The sequence below is a fragment of the Vespula pensylvanica genome, chromosome 2 (genome assembly GCF_014466175.1).
Source record: "Vespula pensylvanica isolate Volc-1 chromosome 2, ASM1446617v1, whole genome shotgun sequence".
Taxonomy (NCBI): domain Eukaryota; kingdom Metazoa; phylum Arthropoda; class Insecta; order Hymenoptera; family Vespidae; genus Vespula; species Vespula pensylvanica.
The window spans coordinates 6,067,404-6,092,841 of NC_057686.1; the positions used below are offsets into that span (position 1 = coordinate 6,067,404).

Here is a 25,438-nt window from a genome sequence, read left to right on the forward strand (position 1 = left end):
AAAAAAAAATACGTCATTTCAATCCATAGAGAGGAGGGATGTAACGAAAATTTCTGCTTCGTTTCCTACGGAAATTTAATTTACATTTAATTTACATGCGCTTTTAATTATGAATAAATTAATTTTAATACGTCAATCATTAACAAGTCATCTATCCAACAATAACAACAACGACAACAACAACAATTACAAACAAAATAATATTTTTCAAAGAGTAACAATCGTCGTAGAACTTTTTAAACCGTGTAACTTGAAATTTTATAAAAGTTGTACGACACGGTACAAAACAGGTGAAAAACAATATTCAATAAGAAAAAATGTCCTCATGCGACGTCGGATACTACAAGAAGCTTTTAACAGAGAGCAGTTTAAAATAAAGCGGCTTAAATGTCGTTATTAGTTGCAGTGAAATTTAATGTCTTGTCTGCATATTATTCTACACGTGACTTTTCATTTCGTACCTTTATATTAATATCATATTCATTATAATACAAAAATTTAATGAAATAAGAAGAAGCCTTTGTATTTTAGTTTTGCGTATTGCTCGCGTTGAAACAACGATTGTCCGAGGAAAATAAGAAAAATAAAAAGGAAAGGAAAAGAAAATTAAAAAAAATAGATATTCTTCTGCACGTTCGACACGAATTTTCGATAATAATTTCTTTAAAAGAAAATGAATTTTACCAGAATTACTTAATTCTTAGCGAAATACGTGGATGTTCCAATATAATATATGTATATAGATAGATACACGAGGGATCAGAAAAGTTTCTCAATTATATTATAATTTGCTAAGTGCATACTTTAAGTCGAGAAAAGCTCTATCACGGGATTTGAAGAAAACAGAAATTCTTAACGAGATATCGTATTCTTGAAGAATCTCGAAAGGCGGTCGAGCAGTAGCGGGTATATCAGAAAAGCTGTAACCATTAACAGGTTTCTCCAAAGTTACCTTAAAACCAGCAACGGATATAGCCTCGAACGCGGTGGCTTCTAACGAGGCCCACTTCTCCACGATTGTTCCATAAACCAACCCCAGAACTTGGCACCCCGAGCACGTAGTATAATTCTTTACTCTTCCACTCTGGCGCATCCTCCCTCTGTCTCTCTATCTCTCTCACGCTAGTCGTATCTCCGAGAATGCACGATTCTCCACTCTTCGCTATAGCTTAGCAGCACGAGCAGCCACGTTTAAGTCACTTCTACCAACCACCAACACCACCTTAACTTCCTTCGTTTCCATCCCCCGAATCCTCGTCCGTTTTGTATTACTTCCCACTTTCCTCCTTAAATAAACATTTATTTATGAAATCGATGCTTCCTCTAGGATAAGCCAGATCTAAATCGTTTCGTTGGAAATACGATTTTACGAATTTTCTTCTTCGTACAAACAATAAGAATTCTTATCGAAAATCGACATCTTATTCGTACATCCCCTGTACATTTCGTGCGATTATCGAAAACTTTTTGAATTTAATTTAATATAATGGTACAAGATAGCTCAGCAATACAATCTTTATGATTACGTCTAGCCAATAAATCGAGATTATTGAATTTTTATTGTCCCTTTCTCTTACGAATTAATTTCCATTATAAACTCGTTCTCTCTGTACGAAAAATTTATATATCGTTCGATGTATTAGGGTAGATAAATTCGATACTTTTACGGAATTGATGAACTTAGAAAAAAATTACTTTCGAATAAATATAGAATATCGTCGAGTATCTTCGAACTAGAAAAATAATATGTTACGGAAAGAATATATTCCAGCTCTTTTTAAGCACGTAACGTCTCATCAATTAGAAGGTGAACTCGATGCTCGAGTCTCGTTAATAAGCAACTCCGTTCGCATAATTCAGAATATCGCTCTCCTTCATATACCCAACTCGTTGCTCTCCCTCCGACAAAGCGATGTTTCTAATCTAGGTCAAAGGTGACTCGTCGTGACCATCGTCGTTCCTCTCAACGTTCCGGATAACACGATCTTCCCGTTACGCGAGGATAATGTGTTTCATCGAGGAAGTACTTCCGATGTACTTAACTTCGACGTATATCGATGTTACTCTAATGCTTCTTACCAAATACGTGCTTCATGGAAAGCTAATGGAATCAATAATTTATAGATACGATTTTCATTCCCTTCTTCAATTTTTTATTATTAATATTTTTCATATCGTACAAATTCTCACGTCGAGTTTAAATATTATAAAAAATTATTTCGAAAAATAAACATTTATTTTCGACGCGTCATCGATTGAGAAACAAAAAAAAAAGAAAAGGAAATAGATGAATTTAAGATTCCTATCGATCGGACAGGAAGATTAGAAACTCAACGAGATGATAAACTTAGTTACTTGAGAGATCAGATCTTGGACGAAGATATTGACTTTCTGGAGGATTGGTACTCGTTCGCTCCGATAGCGCAATGATGAGGTCTCTTGAGGAAGAGAAGACTCTACTCATATTCTACATCGTCCGTTTCTCAATCTCCTATTATCGAAACGATACTTGGACGTTATCGTGTCTACAGAATTATCGTCGATATAGATTATAACAAAATTGAAGGACAAAGAAAAAGAATTATCTATGCGTTTGGATCGATACAAATTTGTTGCAATAAAATCCAATCTGAAAATTTCGTTATGGTATCGTATAATATACCCGCAAATAATCCCAATGGTATTTCTGTAAAGAGAGCAAAACTACACGGGTACACTTTGAACGTGGTCAACGAGATTCTCCAAGCTTAAGTGTTGTTCCTGGAGGAAAGTAGACACCCGGTGTATAACTACAGGTATTTGCTACGGTTAACTGTACACCACTCGAGCAACCTCGTCATATTGGAAAGCACCGGTAGAAGGCAGCGTCGACGTAGACAACGCAGTGCGGTACAAAGTAACGGCGTGATCGATGCCTCAACGCTAATTAATTAACATTCCCTCGTCGAGGAGGTCTCAGGCAGACACGCCTATGTACCGAGCCACGCTCTTTCCCCTTCTCTCTTTCTCACTTTCCGTTACTTTCGTTTCCCTCTTTTCCTCCTTCCCTTCTACCCACTCTTTCTCTCTCTCTCTTCCTCTCTCACACACAGGTACATACATATACACACATAGGTTTATTCCGTCCTCCATCCTTAATGTCGACGATCGTTACCGTACAGCCGTCACGGCGACGGCATCAGCCTACAATAGTCGTGGTAGCAATAGTAGTAGTGGTAGTAGTAGTGGCAGCAACAGCAGCAGCAGCAGCAGCAGCAGCAGCAGCAGCAGTAGTAGTGGTAGTAATAGTAGTAGTAATAGTGTAGTAGTAGTAGAAACGAACGGATAGAACGAAAGCTCTTGGCGATTTAACAGTGAAAGATGAAAACGAGTGTTTGTCCGACTTCGTTTAGCAAACAGTACCGTCGCTTCGTTGACTAAAATTAGATTGGAATGAAATTAAATGCCCCGTACGATTTGATCTTTGGCTGTGATCCTTTGGATCGGAAACGTGATCCATTTTTTCTGATGAATTCTTCTGTTTGCTTTTTTTTTTTGTTTCCTCTTTTGTTTTCGCTTTTTATTTCTTTCTTTTCGTGAAAAATCGGCTATCAACGCATATGTGAATCGAAATCCGAAAGAGTCAACAATCATTATGTCTGTACTCTTAATTAATCATTCCAATTATCGTTAATAAAAACTACAGTGAAAAGGTCCCAGTTCGGTCGTTTGTATCGTTCTTAGAAAAACAGATTCTTAGTTATTATTGAAACGAGAAAAGAAAAGTTATTAATTTCTTATAATTTCTGCAAATGCCGGTGTCACAAGCTCACCTTATTAATTTCATTATTTCTTAAAAACGATCATTAATTTAACGTATAGTCGGTACCACCCCAGATATAATTAATCGTGGTATTGCTTTTGGAATTATGCTTTATCCGACCTTTTGTCTTCGATCCAGTGCCCGTGCCAGACGTCGAGTCTTAAGCGAAAGCAGTTTCAGGGATTGATCGCTCTCCAGTGTATTGTTTCGCGAATCGGCTCGACGAAGGATGGTTTTATTAATTGATGGGCGGCATTGATTACCGACTGCACTCAATGTACCCGTCTACGCCCTCTCTTCACCTTTATCTCCGAGGATGTTCTTCCACTTTTTGTCTATCTCTCTTTTTATATCGTTCGAATCGTTTCCAACGTAAAATGAAAGGAATGCTCAAGAATTTTAGGCGTATCACGTAGTACGAAGACCTCTCTGGAAATCGATCTTGATCGGTGTTATTGTTCCATAGGGTGGTTTTGAAAGTAGGCCAAGCTCGTTCGTCGCATCGAAATACCGTATCGTAGAACGTAGGGAGGAAAAAGAGAGGGTGACAGGATCAGGCTAGGTAAAGATAAAGAAGGAAGAGAAAGAGAGAGAGAGAGAGAGAGAGAGAGAGAGAGAGAGAGAGAGAGAGAGAGGAGTAGGTCGATGGTTTCGTACTCATAATCGTGAGCTTCTCGAAAAGAAGGCGGAGGCTCTGGCAGCTTCTAGAATCGTGGCTGCTTGGGTTAGTGCTTAGAAAACAAGCAGCGTGCTATGCCTTAGGGGCTTTCACCCTCTACCACCCTCCTTCCTTTCCTTTACCTCACTCTCCACCATCTTCTTCTTCTCTTTGCTTGTGAGACGAGACAGGTGGTGGGGGTGGAGATGGGTTATGTAAAAATAGCGCAACGAGGGTGTAAACAGAGGCGACCGCTGGTAATAATTAATACACGCGCAAGCACGTTAGAAAAAAAGACCGAGAGAAGACGGAGAGGAGAGAGAGAGAGAGAGAGAGAGAGAGAGAGAGAGAGAGAGAGAGAGAGAGAGAAGAGAAAATTGAATAATACGTCAGCGTTCGGAAAAATTCATCGCGTAGAATCCAAAAGAGAATTTGATTAACAAAAAATGTAGAAATATGTCTCTGTTATTGCATGACGCCTAATTACATCGAATACATTGCATAGACCCGAATCATCGACATTAGAGCTCAAAATATACGTACTTATCGACACGCTCAACTCCTATAAGCTGGATCAACGTTTCCGAGCTTCCACGGAGAATACTCCTCGATTCCTCCTTCTCGAATTTCATCCGATACGACCTAGCAAGAATCTAGCTTGCACGGCCATCCACTATTACCCTCTTCTACCTTTGCTGATCGATCTAGACTTTTTTCTCTGGTATTGAAAGTTCTAGAAGGCAGAGTCGTTTTTTTCTTCGTTCGTTCGTTCGTTCGTTCGTTCATTCACTCGTTCATCGAAGACTTATCTTTTGAATTTTATAAAACATATGCACAAGGGTGGATATTTTGAATCTTTTCAAACGAGGAAAATACTTTTTATATTACCTTTCATTTTCTTTTTTTTTTCTGTTTAATCTTTTGCTTTGTTTTATGATGAAACATATACTTCCCGTAAAAAAAAAAAATTACTTTCACCCTAATCGAATTTGTCTATCACTCACGAGAGTTTGGAGATCATCAAGGAACGCTCTTACGAGACGTGTACTCTTCTAATACCGTCCATTCACTAACTCTACGATTCTAAACGCATTGATGTTCGATGTACGTACAAATGGAACGGATTTACAAGGGAATGGAGAGGAGAGTTCAAACGATGTATCAATCAGTGTTTGCTATTTTACCCCTTTAACCGCGTTGCCCTCCGAGATGCTAATTACTAACCTAAAGGGATAAAGGGATGATCGTGGTAACGATTAACAGGGGGATGAAATCAAAACGTTAGTGGTGTCACTTGCCAGTTCGCAATCGAATAATCTTTCGATAACGATCATTTGATTTATTCCCTTCTATTTTATCTTCATCATACTTGTTCAATACCATATACTAGATATCTATAATTCGACAGAAAGTTGAAATATACAAATTTTTGCTGAACGGCTTGTTTATCGAAACTCTTTTAGGATCTGAAACAGGGCGAAATGTAAAAACGATTTCGAAAAAGTCCGTCAATGTGGCGAGACATTCCGGTTCGTCGGTTTTTCGGCTGGTTCCCTTTGTGACACCTTGTAGGTAGCTCGAGTGCAATTTGCAGCTCAGAGCTCTCTCTCTCTCTCTCTCTCCTCCCTCTCCATTTCCCTCTCCATCACCCTCTCTCTCTCTTCGCTTTCGTACTCCTGTCCCTCCAACCCTCTTCTCGGCGCGTATCACAGCGCCATACCTATCACGGATACGTATACGTCCCCGTATCAGACACGTATGGGAGGCAGACAGAATATACAGAGCACTAAATGCCGCTATCGAAAATCGATATCGGGGAGCCGCAGCCAGTAGCCACTCTTCGTCTCTCTCTCTCTCTCTCTCCTCCCTCCTCTCTCTCTCTCTCTCTCTCTCTCTCTCTCTCTCTCTCTCTCTCTCTCCTCTCGTACTTTTTCTCTTGCCCGTTTTCTCCAAGCTACCCCGAAAGAATTTTTCAAAGGGTTGCCTCCGTCGCATAAACCACGGCTAAATTCTTTTCGCGTAGCTTAGTCTCCCTCTTGTTCCACTACCACGTCGGTAGCATATCCGACTCTCTTTCTCCGTCGTTCTATCTTTCTCACTCCGATTAGAGTTTCTCCTCCTCTCTCTCTCCCTTTCTCTCTCTTTCTCTTTCTCTCCCCCTCTCTCTCTCTTTCTCTCTCTCTCTCTCTCTCTGCTAGCATATCGATCGACCTTTCGATAACGATGAACGTTATCGCAACGTTTTCTATATATAGGATGATCGTTCTCCTATCGAAAATACCATAATTAAATGTCTGTTTTGTATAATTCTATTAAAATAACTAATGGAATGATCTATCGTTTCATTGTATTTATATATACAGAGAAGTTAATAAATATTATATACGACTTATGGAGATAAAATGATTTATTCGACCATATGAATGGAAAAAGTTTATGGAAACAAACAAGATTCATAGAAATTACGTTTCGTGTCACGCTCAGGGGAAAAGTATTCTATGGATTAATAGAAGTTTTACGGGGACGATAAAAAAATAGGTTTACCAATGTTGTCGTATATAAAGATAATGAAAGACTGGTTTCGCAGCTTTTCGAATCGAACAATAACAGGATAGAAAGGAATTTTAGTGACATTTTTAAAGGGCGCCGAGCCGAGCCGAGTCGAGCCGAGCCGAGTCGAGTCGAGTCGAGCCGAATCGAGTTGAGTCGGGTTGAGTCGAGTCGAATTCAGTCGAGTCGGGTTGAGTCGAATCGAGTCGAGTCGAGTCGAGTCGAGTCGAGTCGAGTCGAGTCGAGTCGAGTAGAGTCGAGTCGAGTCGAGCGTACAAGTGTTCAGGCACCATGATAAACCGTCGACAACGCGCGACGGTTCTTTGAAGCAAACGCGTCACTCGACGTGTTCCGGCAATACGATCGACAATCGGTAGCAACTACCCTGTATGTACGAGAATGCATTTTTACAGAGTAACGACCAAAGCGAACGTTATGCGTATAGATTATATTTATTACCGTTTTATTATCTAATACGTTCCTTCAAACATTCTCGTTAAGATAAAAGTGTTTCGATCAATTCGATACTCTTGGATTCAGTTCTTAAGTATTAATCAAATTTAAGAGTTACAATTAATTTTTATCGGTCGAGTAATTATTACGTTTTTCTTTTCTACAAAAAAAATAAAAAAATAAATAAATAAATAAAACTAGGTCGTAAGTATAAAACGACGTCGTATGAGCGGAGAAAGGATTAATGGGTCAACATTTTCAATGAAAATTTCTACGAACTATAACAAGATTCAATGAATATTCAAAAATATTAATGGAACAAGAGAGAGAGAGAGAGAGAGAGAATCTATGAGACTATATGCGTGCGTAAAATAAACCAATAAGTATATTCGCTTGTCAGCACGACTGTGCCCTTCTGCAACTAGCTTCACGAATACTGTCTAGTTAACTATATCGATCAGTGACGGTGCAACCATTCATTCTCGTATAAACTCTCGTCGAACGTGAGAGTAGACCTACCAACGGGAAACGAGATACCGAGGGGTGCCACAAGAGGAACGACGAGAAGAGAATGAAGGAGAGAGAAAAAGAGAGAGAGAGAGAGAGAGAGAGGAAACATATAAGTTGGACAGAGAGGATATTGAACGGACACGAGTAAATGAAGGTACCAAGATTTTGTATGCAACTGTACTAGCTTTTTACTATTAAATTTAATACGATTTCATTCACTGTCTTTCAACGGATATTTAGAAGTACGCCATCTCCCTCCGATAATTTTATCGATTGAAACGAATCTTAGACGATTTAGATATCGTTCGTACATTTCGTTTAAAGCAATAAATGGTTAAATCAATACGATATTCATCTAGAAACTATTACCTTGCGAACCAACAAGGTGTCGACGGTTATCAATCCCACTCCAACTGTTCTGTTTGAGCGTACGCGAAATTCGATTCGGCTCTAGCAATATCGTTTCAAAGCTCTCCGATTAAACTCTATGTCTAGAGAGCGATCTCTTTGCGATCGATCTTCCTACGTTAAATTGATAATTGTTCTCTATTCGAATTCGTTGCTACCGTACGAAACTCTTTATGAACAGCAAATATAATCAAAGTGGTTCTTTTTCATCGTCCTCGTGTTTGTTAATTTCTTCGTTTCTAAGAATGTAACATAATAAACTTTTGTGCCGGGCTTGGGTATTTACATTTTTCTCGAAAATTTACAGATCCAAATAAAAATAGAGATAGAGGATAAACAACTAAAATAAGAACCGTACGTAAACTACTTGCGCGCAAAATTCAAAATTTACATGTACGTTCCTAGTTTAAGTAGGACAAGCTTAAGGTCCAACGTAAATTTACGTTGGTACTTCACAAATATTTAAAACGGAAAAAGGAAAAGAGGAATGAACAAAAAGAGAAAAATAAAAACAAAAAAGAAAAGGAGAGAAGAGAAAAGAAAGGAAAAGGAAAGAGAGAGAAAAAACAGAATAAATAATCTTATTTCTTATTCATTACGTCGAAACCGATATAAATCGTGATAAAGAATGCTACATCGTAATCTTAAATTCGAAAGAATGCGCGATAACGAGAAGTTCGGATGGTCCGTGCGCAGTCATCGCCTCCGCGTTGCGATCGATCGATCTTGCGCGACACGAGAGCGCGCGTGTCCGTGGGTCAAAGGCGTCGAACGGCGCACCCTTTTGGCACACGAGAGCGTGTGCAGCCGCTCTACTCGGAGTGGGGGTGGTATGCCGGAGTGGAATACGAAGAGAGAGAGAGAGAGAGAGAGAGAATGAGAGAGAAAGAGAGAGAGAGACTTCTCCGGCAACGTAGGCAGTAGTGGTGGAAGTGCTGCTGGAGAGGGTGGTTTGTCGTCGCTGCTAATCATCGAGTTACGCGATATCTGTACATCGGCCACCGCGTGCGAGGGCAAGCGCGTACAACCGCACGCGCCCATCTCTCTTCTCTCCCTCTCTCTCACACCCTCTCTCTCTGTCTCTCTGTATCTCTATCTCTCTTTCTCCCTCTGCGTGGCATCTACCTATGCGAGTATGTGTGTGGGTGGTGGGCGGGTGTCTCACGGTTAATATCGACCAGGAAGCCCCTCTCCTCCACACTGCTTCCTCTCTCTTTCTCTCTCTCTCTCTCTCTCTCTCTCTGCGGCTCGATTCTCCGGTCCACTCTCTCGCACGAGAATATTACGCCTATCACCCCCGTGAGTGCTTCTCGTATATGTTACGTAGGCAGCTCTCTCTCTCTCTCTCTCTCTCTCTCTCTCTCTCTCTCTCTCTCTCTCTGTCTCTCTCTGTCTTTCTCTCTCTCTCTCTGTCTCTCTCTGTCTTTCTCTCTCTCTCTCTCTCTCGCTCTGTCTCCATCCCCTCCCTTCCCATACTCATTCTATTCTACCTTCTCTTCTTCCCATCCCTTGTTTCTCCTCGGGTTAAACCGTATTCAAGCGTTTTCCTTTCACGATGTAACTCGACCTTTACGCCTCGCGACTTTCTTCCATGGTTCTTTCGACGAATCATTAAACGCGTGTTAACTCTCATACCAACCACGTTGACAATCCGTACAAATGAAACGGATATTCGCAATCGTTGGAAGTCTTTGATAAATTTTCGCGTTAATTCTTTTTCCGGCTTTTTTTTCTTTTTCTTTTTCTCCTTTTTCCTTTTTTTTTTATATATTTTAATTGGGACATGATTTCTTGTTTTATGTTTTTTCTTTCTTTCTTTTTCTCCTTCTCCTTTTTTTATTGAAAACGAATATATATATATATATATATTTTTTTTTCTTCATTAGATTTTTTTGCACTTTATGTGAACATATCGGACTTTCACGATTAACCATCATTTAGGTTGTTGCAATCCTCTTTCCATCATTGATTTATACTTGCATATATTATATATATATATATATATATATATATATATATATATTGTATGTAATATCTCTCTTAAAGTATATATATTTATCTCTTAAAACACGGTGACATTTTTAATTTCGTACTTGATTCAATCGAGCTATCTTCGATATAAAAAATGATAACGAATAAGTCGATACATTATCTTTTTTAGATTTTACGTGATATTTAAAAGAACATTCTATTACAAAGTTCGACCATTTAAAATAAATTCTAATTATCGTACGCATTGGTTTTCGATTTAACTGCGTATTTCAACCGATCGATTTTACCGTTTCTATTTGGAAGAGACCATCGTTAGTCCGACAATAGACTTGGTTGCACTACTGGATTGTCTGTATTTGTCTATACCACTATACGAAGCTTTCACCCTCTCATTCCAGAATAAGAGAGAGAGCTATGAGACTTCGCTTTGAGTCGAACATAAAAATAAAGAACGAAAGTGACTGGAATGTGAAAGAACGACGCTCTGTGATGTAGCATTAAACAATGATGGCTGGATTATATACCATCTGTCATTTAAAAATAATAATAATTATTCCTTTAATACAAATATAAATGTGTGCGTATAATTATGCAACGGGCTATTTAGAAAAGATAAAAAAAAAGGGTAAAATACATCAAAGATATATTAAATTAATAAAATAAATACAGAGAAAGAGAAAGATAGAAAACAATCGATATAAAATAATTACAAAATGTTTACTATAAATATGAAATATAAAATGAATTTTTAAACATATTAAATATTCTTTCAATGTTAAATAAAACAAAATATTATAAATCCTCTTTCCTTAATAAATAACAAGAAATAATTTATTATTACGGAATTTGCTATTGCACGCAACAAAGCTAAAATCATCATGCTAAAATAAACCCAAACGCGAAGCAACTTCGCACAATTCAATCGTGAGACAATTTCAAATTTTTTTAAATAATAATTTTTTTAAATATAAATTTATTTTGAATAAATTCGAACATATCACCTTATTTGTAAATATTTTATTAATTTATATTTTTCTAATTTCTTTTTTATTTCTTTCTCGTTCCTTTTCTCCCGTTCTTTTTTTTTTTCTTTTTCATTCTTGTTTAACCAACATGAGAATTTTCAAGATAATAATAGCTCGGATAAATAAATGTCATGTATGAAGCATTCTTAGGATCAGTCGTTGGACGTAAAAGATGGAATAAAAATTAGACGACTCTTGCGAAGAATTATGCTTACCGGTATAAAGTGTACGGACATTGCGTACGTGACCTCGCGATGTCGTAGTAAGCGTTAAGAAGAGAAAACCACTCGGTATAAAGGCGTAACGATGGCACGTCTCGACTTGTATTTGTGGTCGCATGCTCGTCTTGAATTTTTGTGCGAGAAACTCTTAAGTATGATATCATTATAAGCATCTATACATCTAGCTCATGCATTTTATCAATTTGTAGTTTTATATATATATATATATATATATATATTTTGTTAATTCTTTTATATAAAATATATATCTTTCTTTAATTTTTTCGTATCTTCCTTTTACAGAAATGATAGAAACAAAAAAATGAAAATTAATCTTGTCAAGAATAAACGTTAATTGGTTTAATAAAACAGCAAGAAGATTCAACATCTAGATTTTGATAGTTTTCAACACCAATTTCTGTCAGATTCACTGCTCGCAAAATTTCACTTCATAAGGGCTCCACAGTCATAACATGTAACTTTCTTCTCTGGTCGTTGTTCTTATCGCTTACCTTGGTAAGATGTTATGACCATTTGTTCCCCAGAATTTTACTGTCCTCTCGAAACAACCATCCGAGGTGAAAACGAGTTTTCAGGAGATCACCAAGAAAGATTTCAGTTTGAAATTATGACGCATGAATAAATCCGTCATGTTACCGGAATTATAGTTGAACAGTGGAATGTGGTCCACTTGCTAAAAGATCATCGAACAGGCAAGAAATTACAGTGGGTCATTAACATTCAAGAAAATGAGTTTAAGTAGATGTATGGAGGTAAAGTAACATGAGACGAGATTATACCATCGTTTTCTCTCTCTCATGACTCCTCCCGTTTTCATTTCCCTGCAGGGAGAAATTACCGAGTACCAGTGACGACACGAAGCGCGCCATTGTTCTACGGCTCTAACTTTTCAACCGGATTATTCGTCTGCTACCAAGACTCGAGTATAGTTACTCTCGACCGTCGTCCAACGAATATCTCCGAACGTGAACAACGTGTTCCAAAAGCAGGGACAATGACCTATCTTTATCTGGCTTCTTCGTGATTCTCGATCGATGTTTTTAATTTCGAACAAATTTGATCGATCGTTTTGCTTTGTACGTAACAAGTGTGTGTGTATATATACATATATATATATATATTATTCCATGACTCCACTCATAAATGATAAGAATATAAAATTTCAAAGTGAGAAAAATAGCGCATGATATATGTACAACGAGACGAGCATAATGATGAGCGCGTTATATTAACTACCATAAACGTATTTCGTAGACAAACGCATAAACGCCGTGTATGTCGGCAATATCTCGTAACGTGACTTACGACGTGGCAACGCAACATCGGGCAATCTGCCATTTTACATTTGCATTTAACACTTGCATGAATTTCCGTGAACATCGACAATTCTTACGCTTCGAATCACGAACTCTCGCTAGAAATTAAACACGAATCTGCGTCTGTTAATCGTCATTGAATTATTGGGACGTTATGCTTTTTGATCGAAACGCTTATATTACGTTATAAAAGTGAAATTTCTTGCTTCACACGATCGACGTTATTAATATAAATAATAATTCAGATATAATAAAAAAAATAAGTAAACAAAAAGGAAAATGTAGAAATAGTTTTGTTTGTAAATTAACAAGTAACAAATCGCTGAAAGTATATAAACAGATATAGATGCTAGAAATCGTCGTTGATTCTCTGCAAGTTGCGGTAGGTGGTGGTGACTGTTGGAGGGTGATAGTGGTGATGGTAGTGGTAGTAGTGGTGGTGCAGATGGCTACTCGTTATTCTGCCGATGATAGTACAGTCGATGAATCTACTCGGTACGCGCAATCAACACGCTCTAGGGTGGGGATAGGTCAGTGACCGCGAAAATTCGTCCTGATTTGCCTCTGTGATCTCACTCTTCAAATTTTCCTTTCCTTTCCTATTCCTATCTATTCATTTCTCTACGAGAACATTACTCCATCAAAACAATTGTAATTATTTCAATAAGTAATCGACTCGATAAGTACAAATAATTAATTCGACATAGAATTTTTTCTTCTTTATTAAATCCATTCGTACAAATATCTCATGTGTTATTTTTGACCCGTTTCATCGATCGAATCCTATTCAATGGAAAATTATTCTCATTCAAACTTACGATCAAATATATTTCGCGAGACGCCTGAATTTATCTCTCCACCGTTGCGTATTCCGTCACGAGGTGTCCATTCGAAGGTTACCGTTGGGATGCCATTCCTCTTGCGATGCAATAGTACTCGCGAACCTCGGAGCGTTGCACCCTGCAAAGTGGATCAGTGGTTCTCCGACGCGAACTCTCTTCTAGAAAGTCTTGCCCATGATTATTTATAGTTCTGCCTTTCGTCAAGATCTCTTTCTATGTTGTCGATCATCGATTTCGTGTTTTCAAGATGTTCCGATTAATCCGAGTCATCTTTTGTGTTCTCACGAAATGCTTTCTTTTATACGATATCGTTAACGATTTTATCAATACTACTTCGTCTCGATCTAGCAATCCGATTTTCTTAAAGAACAAATACGTACAACGATGTTTTATTCAGATATCTTTAGCTTTCTTCTCCGATGAAGCAAGAAAGTAGGAAGAATGTTCGCTATCTTAAAGTCAAACGAATAAAATGCAATGCGAACGAAACGGTTCGTTAATAAAACCAATTGTCAATCGTATACAAATTTTATTCGAACTCCGTTATCGATTTAATGATTTTAATCGGAAGAAAAGAGAGAAAGAGAGAGAGAGAGAGAGAAAAAGCTTTTCAAATTTTTCGCACGTACATGTTCGTTCGAAACTGATTATATTCGACTAATTCGAAATCTACCAGCTTTAGTCTTCGAGTTATTCGACTTAACGCTTCGCATTCTTCAACATTCTACCCTCTTAACTTCTACCCGTTCTACACCGCTCATTTTTCATTACTTTTACGTTCTTCTCCTCGTTGGTAATAATGCTCTTGCTACCGCGTTATTGCACACGATTTCACAAGATTATACAGTACTGGATTACAAGACGCATTTAGAAGCTCAGGAGTTTCCGCCCGATTCTCTTCGACCTCGTCTCACTTCCCTATTTTCCTTAAAAAAAAAAAAAAAAAAAAAAAAAAGAAAGAAAAAACTTTTCATCCGACTATATAACTAACTGAAACGTGTAATTTTTTCTTTTTTTTTTTTTATATTCTACAATTTTTCTTTATTAACACCGTACGAATATTTCCAACGTATTTTCAAGTGTCTTGGAAATATTCAAATTAAAAACATAAACTTGAAAGAGCCTGGCATCGAATATAATAAATCATACAGCCCCGTTTGATTAACGATGTAAACTCGTTTAGTATTTAACCATCCTCCTGTGAAACATTTTACATTTTAAATGAACGATTGTACATGTAGGTAGATAAATAGATAGATAGGTAGGTAGGTAGGTAGGTAGGTAGGTAGGTAGGTAAGTTGGTTGCTTGATTGGTTGATAGAAAAGAAATTCAGCAACAAATATCGTCCACTTAATTCCTTCTCGTTGATATAGTGCCTTTTAACGAATACGAAGCTTTTCTCATCGAAGTTAATGTGATTTCCGTTTCGATCGGATCCCGCTTGGGAATGAGCACCTCCAGTAGAAGCGCTATGATTAGCGATTACCACATCGTGATATTAGCTACAATGCGATTCCACGCCTGTACGCGGCGTGCCTAGCAAACACGTAGCCGTTCAAACAGCAAGATATCGTGCGACCGAGTATGCGTCGTTGACGACGACGACGACGACGACGACGACGACGACGACGAACGACGACGAACGACGACGACGACGACGACAACGACGACGACGGTGGCCTCACTCGGACTCTCCTCGGCAATATGCTAATAACGAGGGATTTATACTTACATTAGCTTTGCTTCCATCTCTGCTTTACTGCGCCATAGCTTCGACTTCGAGAGCGTTCCCCCTTTGGAAATCGGTTCCATTTTGTTCCCCGTTATTCCATCCTGCCGTTGGTATGTATGTATATACGCAAGTACTATTTGCGTTTATCGAACGATAAACTCGACGAAACGTGAAATGTACTCGATTATTGATGATCGATATTAATCGATCTAATAAGAAAATAGTAAGATTATCTTTATTACTTATTCCTTAATTATAAATATATTTTAATACTTAAAATTATAATTGTTCAATCATTACTTTATACTCGATTTTCTTTAACGAAAGGATAAATGTAACCCATATTTAAATTCTTTAATTTAATGTAAAATTGAACGCGAAAATGATAGGAAAACAAGTGGATTAATTAAAGTAAGAGATTTCGTAGATGTATTTAAATTCCTTCGAAGAGCGTATTACAAGGTGGAAATTTCATGAAAGTGTTTCTACCAGCGGATCGATCAGCCGATATACGCAAGACCCACCTAGTGTTCTATAGTAACAAAGATAGTAATTACGTTCAACATATTGATCTCTCGTATCGCGTACATGTACTCTGCAGTAAGAATTTATTAGGCATTAACGTTGTACCCAATCGATAGATTTCGATAGAATCTATTTACGAGCCTTGTATGATGAATTTAATGTCCTCTATTTTGCTTGTATACTTTAACGATGAATACAATGAATTAATTATTACCAATTAATTCGGTATTACTTGTAATTCAATAAAAAGACAAAATATTCCGAATAAATAAGAAATGACTCATAGATATTTTAGATTGGTTTTTCTGAAACTTTCTATTGTAAAATTGATAAAGTATTGTTATCGTTGTATTTGTTGTTGTTGTTGTTTTTGTTGTTGCGGTCGTTCGGTCCGATTAGAAATTACATATTTACACCTTCTTCCTCGTCTTTCTCGTGATATACTGCATCGAAAGCGGTAGATTTTGCCAAAAAGCTTGCAACTAATCCATATAAGGGCGAACTAACGAGACACGTGCTCCGCAGATGTCGCGACACAACGGAGTTCCCGGCTAGACGGCAGCGTGATTTAGGCTAATTATGCGTGACCGGACGAGTAGGTTTCTCCTACACAGTTGTAACTATATGCCCTTCCGGAGGGCTCTTGCCTCGGTAAACGTGTAAACCGCACGCGCGCCATGTACGTCGACCCTTCTGTTACTAACACTTCTCTAGCTCTCTATGAAAGTACAGTGTATACGTGTGTGCTCGCATTCGTATGTGTAAAATTTGTATTCGCATTATTCGAGACTCGTGAATACATAATTAGAATATTATTGTTAAGATTAATTTATCTTCTTACTTTTGAAAAGAATAAAATTATTACAAAATATCTTCTTATTAACGAGACGTAGATATCTATTTAAAGATCATATATATAGAACATTTGTTGAATCATTTTTTGAAAACGTATCGATTAAATACGAACTTATATATGAACGTACATACGTCGCGTAGCCGCTCGCATACGCGAGTGTCGCTTATGTTCACTTTACAATGCTATCCACCCTGTATACGTATCATTCTAGTACACATGCGCAAAATTTTCATGACTGAACGTAAGTCGCATGCGCGTACACATTACCTTGTCGTACGCTTGCAGCATTACTTTACAAGATGTATGTGTGTGTATGTGTGTATGTGTGTATGTGTATCTATATATGTATATACGTATACAAGCGTATAGGACTTACATAAGAAAATCTGACTATATAGCTACTCACATATTACGTACTCGTATATAATCACATATTAGGCTGGATCTGTGTATGTAATTCCCTTTTCTTCTTCACTGCACTTGTGTACGTGTATATATGTATTCCAATGATGGAACATCGCCTACCAACACTATTTTCAGAATAGGAATAATACGAATAACTGTGCGCGCTGGAGAGAATTCGAGAGAGTGGTCGAAACGGGAGGTCAGCTCGCGAGGTTGTGGAGCTCTCTAATTACCGTAATGAAGATCTTCGTGAAAATGGTGACAGGTCTCGTTCGCTTTGCGTATTGGAATGCTCGTGTTATTGCTCTTCCGAAAGTCATAGAAATATTCAATAACAAACGAGGGAGAGAAAGAGAGGGAGAGAGGGAGAAAGACACAAGAAATATAAATAAGAATAGAGCCGTTTAGAAACGTTCGTCCTTCAATTAGTTTACTTATTCAATAAAATTCGCCGAATCGCTTCGACGAAATTATTGTTATCATATGGCGTAGAATTCGAGGAAAAAGAAAAACCAATTGAAAGTAACGTAAATATTCTTTCTTATGATTTGTTTTTCCTTTTCCAATTATATTATACATCCGCGAACGAATAATCTTGTAATTACGTAGTTGCGAAATTTGAAAAGTATCATTTGTAGATTTTAAAATGATCGTGGAAAAATATTTTGTATGTGTAGTAATTGTTAACTGTTATTAGATGGTAGATTCAATTAAAAATTGATACTCAATGACTTAAATAAATTCTTCAATAATACTAAACGAAATAGACCGTCTATCTTCGAAGATATTCGTGATTGACACTCGTAGCTTAGATATATTATACGAAGTCCTCGATGCGTTCGTACGAGACCTTGTGACACTTTAGCAACCGCTGTAACCATAAGTCGTTTGCTATAATAAAGTCGCACCACTGCGGTACCACCTCGTCGATCTCCATACTATGCGTGCCCGAACAAAGGAGTAGCGGAGACAACCGATAAGTGGTTCGAGGTCAATGAGGAATGTCGCACGCTCCTATTATTCAATGCTTCTGATTTATTTTACAAATGGATACGATTTTTTCCGATCATGATTCATTAAAAATGAATGAATAAACATTATTTCGGACTCCTCTTACGTCTTTTGACAACCTTATGATATGTGTGTGTGTGTGTGTGTGTGTGTGTGTAAAATTTGATATTCAAAATAATCACGTGATACGAAAAAGATAGTATTATTTTTAAGGGATAAAAGACTTAATAATTGCGTAGGGATAGAATTAGAGAAGAACGATAAAGTTCGTAACGTTGATCACGACTCACTGACGCATAGCTTATCGGTATGAATCATGCTTTAATAGAAGGAAGCAGTAAATACAATAGAGATTACGAAGTATGTACTAGTTCTTAAACTCGTACTATGAAATAACCAATAACACAAAATAGAAAAGGTGCTGTTTAGTAAAGAGAAAGTAACGATTTATAAACGTTAAAACGTGTCTTTCTCATCTTGCCAAAGGCATGGGATAGGAAATAATTTTGGACTTATTCCAATCTAATCAAGTGTAAAAATAAATCCTCACGCTTTCGATTATACCGCTTTCACTGCTATTTTCTTGGCATATTTTATCGCAGGCTCGGACTAAGACACACAGGATAGAAACTCGCACTAGATTACGACGGTTCGATCAGCCAGGGTAAAGGTCATCCGCAGGACACGAAGCTCGGAGTGTGGCTTGTGTTTTTCCTTCGTCTTCTCTCTCTCTCTCTCTCTCTCTCTCTCTCTCCTTCTCTCTATCTCTGTTCGTTTCTTAAAGCAGTTCAAGCACATCCCCGAACTTCTCCCCTTTCCTCTCTCTACAAACGAATGAAATAGAGGGGAACGGTAGCCATTTCGTATCATTGCCTACGATACGAGCGAACGAGACAGGACAATAGTCGCCACTTGTCCGACGTTTTTTTTCAGAAACTAAATTCTTGGCCGCCCGTGGCGATGCTGGATGTCTGGAAACGAAGGGAGAAGGGAGGAGAGAAGGAACCGGCAAGGTTCGATCGAAAGTTCGCGATCCGATCTTCTATCCTAGACCGTGAACCATGCGCGACGTAAAGGATATCGCGTGTGCAACGGCGCGCAATAATAAGAGATCAGGAATTTAAATGAGATTCCGAATAGAGCTATCGACGTGCGCGGTACTCGTAAAATATTTATTCCTGGCTGGGATCTGTTTTACGATTTTCGGGATAGACGACGCATAGGAAAGTTTCGCTTCTCTATACGACGGTAAACATGGATATGTAAAGTATGCCGATTTACATTGAAAAATGGCGAATTCGAAGAGATATCGCTTTAGAAATTCGACTATACGAGGGGGAGAAAAGAAATAAGAAAAAAGATAATGAAAAACACATGAGAATCGTGATTATATGATGAATAATTTTTTGATTTTAGGTATCCGCGGGTCAGCATATGCAACTCACAGGAGATTTGAAACCTGGAGTGTCCGTGGCTGCTCAGCAGGGCATGTACTTTAATCAACAACAGGCACCCAATCAATCAGGACCCGGCCAAGCGGATACTTACTGCTCTGTGTCTCAATCTCAGACCATTAACTTCACTCAGCAAAGTCTGAGACAGAGAGCAGCCGCCGCAGCAGCGGCGGCTAGTGGCGTTCCACAAGCTGGTGCTGCCACTGGTGCTCGTGGTCATCCTCAGCAGGTCCCTCCAAATCAAGTGGACCAACATCAGCATGCCAAAATCCTTCAGCAACAGCAACTGATGCGCGCTCAGCAGGTAACTTGGATAAATCTTTCTTTTTTTTTTGTTTTTTCTTTTTTTTTTTTATACGTCGATCTTCGTTCCTTACGCTTGAATTGATTCGATAATCGAAACGGACTTTTTCTTAGCTCGGATCAGTCTCTTTCAAAATAATTCTCCGAAAAATAAACTTTGTTTGATTATTAAACAGCGGAGAAGAATCGAGGCACGATCTCGCAGACCTCGCATTATCCGAGACATTAAATCCGAATGCAACGGCTGAATCCGTTCTCGCGATGTTCCTCTGATGTGCAACAGGTATCAACAGAGGCTTTCCAACTTTTGTATCTTTTGTATCCTGAAAGAAACGACACAAATAGCTGCGCGGTGGCTTCTTAAAGACGAACAGAAAGTAGTCGACGGAACAAGTAGGAACGGATCCTTTACGTTTGAAAAATGGAATAGAACCGTTGTATCTAAACTCAACGTTTCAATTCGGTTGATTTAGTTCACTAAATTCTTTACGATCATCTATGTGGCTATAAGAATCGTTATCTGCATTTAATAATGATCTAAACATTTAACGATCTATTAGGAAGACACGTGTTCATTATGTTATAACAGTGTTAGCGAGAGATTGGCTCGAAAAAATATACGATAGTAACGAAACATCGAAATAAACATTTTATTTTCTAATTATTGACTCGAAGAGAAAATGTTCGGGCGATGTATTATTAACGAGCATATAGTTCGAGAAGAAATCGTAAAATGAGGCCGTGCGGTGGTTGACATTCGCTTATATACAAATAAAATAAACTAAAGTCGTTAGCTATTCTAGAACTCTCTAGGATATCTCAGACGATAAAAATAGGAAAGTGGACGTATCACATACCTATCGCCTTTCGTTTCTCTTCTGTATCTCTATCTAATCATCGTACCCTCGACCAACGATATATTTATTTCATATTTCATTTATATTTATTTCATATTCCCACAAGTATCAACAATTTATTTACTTTTTTGTTACTTCTAAAAATAACATGTGGAAATACGTACGTGACGAGTGTGATACATCGTTGACGAATTAGCCCTAACACATTAACACAAGACTATCTATATCAAAAGCAAAAAAGGACGAGACTGATCCACTGGCAAAAAAATGATATACTGGAACGAATCGAAGCGCAGTCCGAGCATACTTACACCCACTCATATCTCTCGTTACATTCGCGGACGCTCGCCGTATAGTTTATTAACAGATGACTCAGTTGTAACGCGATCATTATCTCAATAATGTTAAGGTACACGAGAGCCAATTCCAGTCGTGCTCCAGTTACTAATTGTACGTTTCACGCAATTGGTTAGTCATCCTTAGATCGTAACTACCGAGTTTCTCTTTGATTCTCCCCTCCTTCTTCTTCTCACTCTCTCTCTCTCTCTCTCTCTCTCTCTCTCGCTCTCTCTCTCTCTCTCTTTTTCTTTCTCTTTCTTTCTCGCTCTCGTTCTTATGCTATCATTTATGTTACTCGTCCGTACGTGTACGCGCTGAAACGCTATAAAAACACGCATGCCGATGCGAACATGCGATCGAGAATCGGTCATCAAGAGACATAGAAATCAACGACGTATCAATGGACTTTAGTATGTAGAAACGTGTAAAGAAGCTTTGTAACCGATCTCGATATCAAGTGCAATGATAATGATATTAACAATTTGTAATGAGACAGAGCGATTTATAAAATTTTTTACGGGGACCTAAATTCGTTTGAATTTCGTATATAATCGATAGTAAAATTTGGATCTTCGTTTTAATTGTAACAGTTATAATCATACGCATACATATAATCTAGTAATATCAAACCGTATTAAAACTTTATGACGAGCGTTAATTAATCATTTCGTGCGACTTATATATTTGATATTATCACTGGTACGCGAACGGAAGTAGGAAACTTTTAAGCTCCCACGGATGTTAAATGGACGCGCGTAATTCCAAATCAGCTCGACTCGTTCGTCATTATCGAAAACCGATCGGAAATAATGGTAGCCCTCTTCTATCGTCGTAGATTCGCAAGTACTCAACTTCGTTCAGATTATCCGTATCGATCTTCGGAAAATATTTATTCATCCTTATCATTCATTATCCTATTGCGAAATCTGAACTCTCGACAAATAGAACTTTGAAACTTTATTAAGGTAGATTGAACATTTTCGGATTCAAGATTTCTCGATCTATTTCTTGATAAAATGGAATAGGATCAGGCTGTAGATGACCCAAAGAAAACTCGTCGATGTTCTCGCAGAAATCAATTGGAAAGCACATACGAAATTACTACGTGCCCGTTTTAAGGATGACTTCCTCCGTTCTCCATTGGCGCGGCTCTTCGAGAGAGCAAAAGGGCGTTGCTCGGTTAATCACAGGTTGTTGCTCGACCGAGAATGGAAAGACGTTACCGTCGACTATATATATATATATATATATATATATATATATATATGTATAGGACAGAGACGACGCGAGAAAGAGTAAGAGAGAGAGAGGGATAGAGAGATAAAGAGAGAGGAAAAAAGGAAGGAAAAAAGAAAGAAAAAACGAAGAACGTATCTGGCTCCTCTCCGTACACTCGGTACGGTCTTCCTCTTGCTTGGTCCGTTTGCCCGGCGTCTTTTCCTCGCTAGAGGTTCGTTGCTTGCGCCGGCGTAACACCAGGAAATGGAAATGCAATCCGCGAGAGGCTTGTGCAACGACGATAATTCGAACGCTTCGTAGCAGCTAGATGACAATGAGCCACGTAACATGGAGAGCCGTCCGTCGATGCGTATCGAAAAGTTTCACGGAGGAACACCCTCTCTCTCTCTTTCTTTCTTTCTTTCTCTCTCTTTCCGTTAACCACTTCATCCTTAATTCTTGAAATGTGTTACATTTCTTTCTTCTTTTGTTTTTTTTCTTTTTTCTTTTTTTTTTTTTCTTTTTTGTGTGACACTTTCGAGACGACGACCGTTCGAATTTCGGAAGCGGATGAAACGTATTTCCTGTTAGTTTTGCAAAGAGTAGAAAATATAGCGTGATACGGGAACCGTTTCGTTGACCGTCTTTATATTCTCTTCCCGTTGCATGAGAAAGCGATCGTTCTATATACGGCATTATCGTTTTAACTTGTCTTCGATCGTTACTGATCCGATGTTGTTTCCTTTTTATAATCACAGGTGATGCAACAGCAACAACATATGGCAGGAGGAATGGGAGGTGTGCGGCCACCTCCACCAGAATACAAAGCCGCGGCCCAAGCGCAAATGATGCACGCTGGTATCGGAATGGGTCAACAAGCAAGATTTCCAAATCCTGGACCTATGCGCAGAGTTACACAGCAACCGATGCCACCTTCCGGTGAGTTATAATTTTGCATCGTTCATTTATTTATCGTAAACGGTAATCTCGACGGCTCTTTGCTACGTAATTTCTTTGAGAGAAAGCGAGGAACGTTTAACGTCTCTATAACGAGCAAACTACTGATTCGCACGATTAGACGATTTTTTAACGATCATCCTTTCCACGATCGCGAATAGCGACTAGTAGTCCGACGCATCGAACCTTTCCTTAGAGTTTAGAGACCTGTTGCATAATGCGACTTGAAATATCGACGACCTGTCGTTAAGGAAAGCAAAAACCACGAAGCGACGACTGGCTGAGATCTTTACACTTCCGAAAGAATAAAGATGTTTCTTTTCCTGATAAAAGCTGGAAGAAAAGAGAGCATTCATCGGGACCCGTAAATCTTTTTTCTTTCTTCCTTTTTTTGCCCCTTTTTTTTTAATTTATACAAAACCGACGAGAGATCGAGCCGGCTGGGTTTCTCCTGTAGCTTTTGCTTATCTTCTGTTTTTTTTTCCTTTTTATATTTTTTGCGTTTCTCTTGTTTCATCTTCCTCCTCTTCTTTTTCCCTAAAAGTACCGGCCATACGTCACTTTCGTGTGTACTGGCGTCCAGCCAGAGTTAGAAGGCACTCAAGGTAATGAGAATGCGTCCCTATTATTGATTCTTTCATCCTTAGCCAAAGCTCGAAACGCTCTTTCCACGGTGATGGTTCTTAGTTCGCGAGTGGTCTCTTACCAAAGAGACCTAGCATCGGTCAGTCGATTATGTAGTACCTTTCTCCACCCCTAGGTGGATCAAACGAGAATCTTCCCTTTTTCCTATCCTCTCCCAGCCTTTTTATATCCGTAAACGTAACACTTCAACGCGCTCAAGTTAATGAGAATCGTTCTTCCTCGGCGCTCGAAAAAGATTCATGAAAGAATCTACGAAAGCGATGTGCACGAATAGAAAGGGCTTACGTAAATTTCGTTGGAAACCTTCTGTACCTCTGTCTCTTGCATCAAGTGCAAATTTTACGCGCGAACGTAATCTCAAAGTAATTGTATTAGCAAATTTGAATTTTATATTTATGCATTCGGAATCTGTAAGAGGATAGCGGGCTTCCGCGGATGGAAGGATGTAATCTTTAACGGCAAAAGTCTCGTCGCATTGTCTGAAATTACAGTATTTTCGTTGATTTAAACATTCAGTAGAACAGCTCGACGCAAATGAGTTCGGTACCGTTGTTTTATTGGGTCTTGGTTAGTTTAGAAAGACAGCGTAAAGCGAGACACGTATACATGTAGAATCGTGAAAGAGAGAGTAACATTCGAAACTATCCTTATCCACCATGGCTTCCTCCACAAGGCTCTTATCGATCTGGCCGAAGCAAGTTTCATGAAATCTCTTCCGAGGTAAAGTGTATAAAATGTCATCCTACCAATTTTGCGAATACGAGTTTCGAATAGAATAGCTTAACAAACGCCAGCCCGTTGCCAAAAGTTCGTTTGAAAGTTTTCGTCGTATTAAAAAGTTATTGAGATTAATAAAGGATGAACTGTAAAAATGATAAATCTAAATTCTTGTTAATGTAGGTCCGATGATGAGGCCACAAATGGCACAGCAACAGCAACAGCAGGCGTTGCACGCGGCCGGTGGTAACATGTATATGGGCAGCGGTAATATGGCCGCAATAAGCGGTATGCATCAAATGCACCAGCGATTGGGTTATCCAAGGACCAACAATCAACGGCCGCCGAACGTCAGTGTAGGACCTCCGGACGGTCTTGGCAATAGTATCGCTGGACGTGGTGCACAGCAGGAATGGAGACATGTTTTGATGCAGCAGCAAGGCTTTCAAGCTCAAATGCGATCGCAATTCAATCAGCAGAGTCACCAAGGTAAGCGCTAACTGGATTTATTTTAGAGCGTTATTGCATGTAATCGATCCGCTCTCTCTCTCTCCTCCTCCCTCTCTCTTCTCCCCTCTCTCTCTCTCTCTCTCTCTCTCTCTCTCTCTCTCTCTCTCTCT

At 38.6% G+C, this 25,438-nt stretch overlaps 1 protein-coding gene across 5 annotated transcripts in view; it reads left to right on the forward strand.

Annotated features, from left to right (window-relative positions):
• Positions 1-25,438, forward strand: part of LOC122627166 (neurogenic protein mastermind-like) — a 153,106-nt gene that overhangs the window by 123,243 nt on the left and 4,425 nt on the right. For all 5 annotated transcript variants that reach the window (XM_043808090.1, XM_043808091.1, XM_043808092.1 and 2 more), the window contains 3 exons: positions 19,745-20,086; positions 23,258-23,438; positions 25,002-25,307. In XM_043808090.1, the coding sequence (XP_043664025.1) occupies positions 19,745-20,086; positions 23,258-23,438; positions 25,002-25,307 (829 nt within the window). The remainder of the gene's footprint in view (positions 1-19,744; positions 20,087-23,257; positions 23,439-25,001; positions 25,308-25,438) is intronic.